General features: G+C 63.4%; 2 protein-coding genes across 2 annotated transcripts in view; one reads left to right on the forward strand and one right to left on the reverse strand.

Moving 5' to 3' along the window:
* Window positions 1-421, forward strand: part of FAM212A (family with sequence similarity 212, member A) — a 3,159-nt gene extending 2,738 nt beyond the window's left edge. Inside the window, exon 2 of the mRNA XM_009996952.1 lies at window positions 8-421. Coding sequence (XP_009995254.1) covers window positions 8-421 — 414 coding nt within the window. The remainder of the gene's footprint in view (window positions 1-7) is intronic.
* Window positions 422-585: 164 nt separating this feature from the next.
* Window positions 586-748, reverse strand: part of UBA7 (ubiquitin-like modifier activating enzyme 7) — a 9,468-nt gene continuing 9,305 nt past the window's right edge. Inside the window, exon 21 of the mRNA XM_009996953.1 lies at window positions 586-742. Within this exon, the coding sequence (XP_009995255.1) occupies window positions 586-742 (157 nt within the window). The remainder of the gene's footprint in view (window positions 743-748) is intronic.

Genomic DNA, 748 nt, shown 5'->3' on the forward strand with positions numbered 1-748 from the left:
GTCACAGAGCAGGAACCGGCAGCCCCTGGTGTTGGGTGACAACTGCTTTGCTGACCTGGTGGAGAACTGGATGGACCTGCCCGAGGTGGGTGCCGAACCCCGGCGCCGAACCCCTGCCGAGCCCTCCCGCCGGCTGGCCAAGCCCCCCGCCTTCCTGCTCAGCCTCTCGGGCAACGTGCGCCGTAAACTGGCCAACATGGCCCGGCCCCGGGGGGCCGAGGGTGCCCGTCCAGGGGCCCGTGAAGCCACCAAGCGTTTCTCCTGCCCGCTGGGGTTAGGAGGGCAGCCCAAAGGTGCTTGCTTCCACCAGTCCCACAGCAACATCGCCCAGCTGGCTACGGACTTCCACCGCTTCACCGCCCTCATGAACAGCCGCAGCCGCCAGCCCATCATCTGCAACGACGTTATTGGCTACATTTAGCCCTGTCCCTGCCCTCCTCCACTGTAAATAAACCCCGGTTTTGTACAGTTTGGACACAGCAATGTTAATGGGGCGGGGGGAGCTGCCTGCACCCCAGCTCCAGGCAGGAGCAGACAGAGGGGTTTTGCCATGAGGGCCAACGCACCAGAGCTCATCTGCAGCTTTTATTGCATGGGGTGGGGGGATCGGGCCCCCTCACTCAGGGTAAGGAGCAGATGAGGACTGGCCTCTTGGGCCTCAGCATCCTCTCCTTCACACACGTAGGTCAGCTCCAGCTCCCGCCGCCATGGCTCCCCAGCCTCCTTTAGCCTCTGTGATAACATGTAG

Source organism: Chaetura pelagica, unplaced genomic scaffold (genome assembly GCF_000747805.2).
Source record: "Chaetura pelagica isolate M959 unplaced genomic scaffold, ChaPel_1.0 scaffold24, whole genome shotgun sequence".
Taxonomy (NCBI): domain Eukaryota; kingdom Metazoa; phylum Chordata; class Aves; order Apodiformes; family Apodidae; genus Chaetura; species Chaetura pelagica.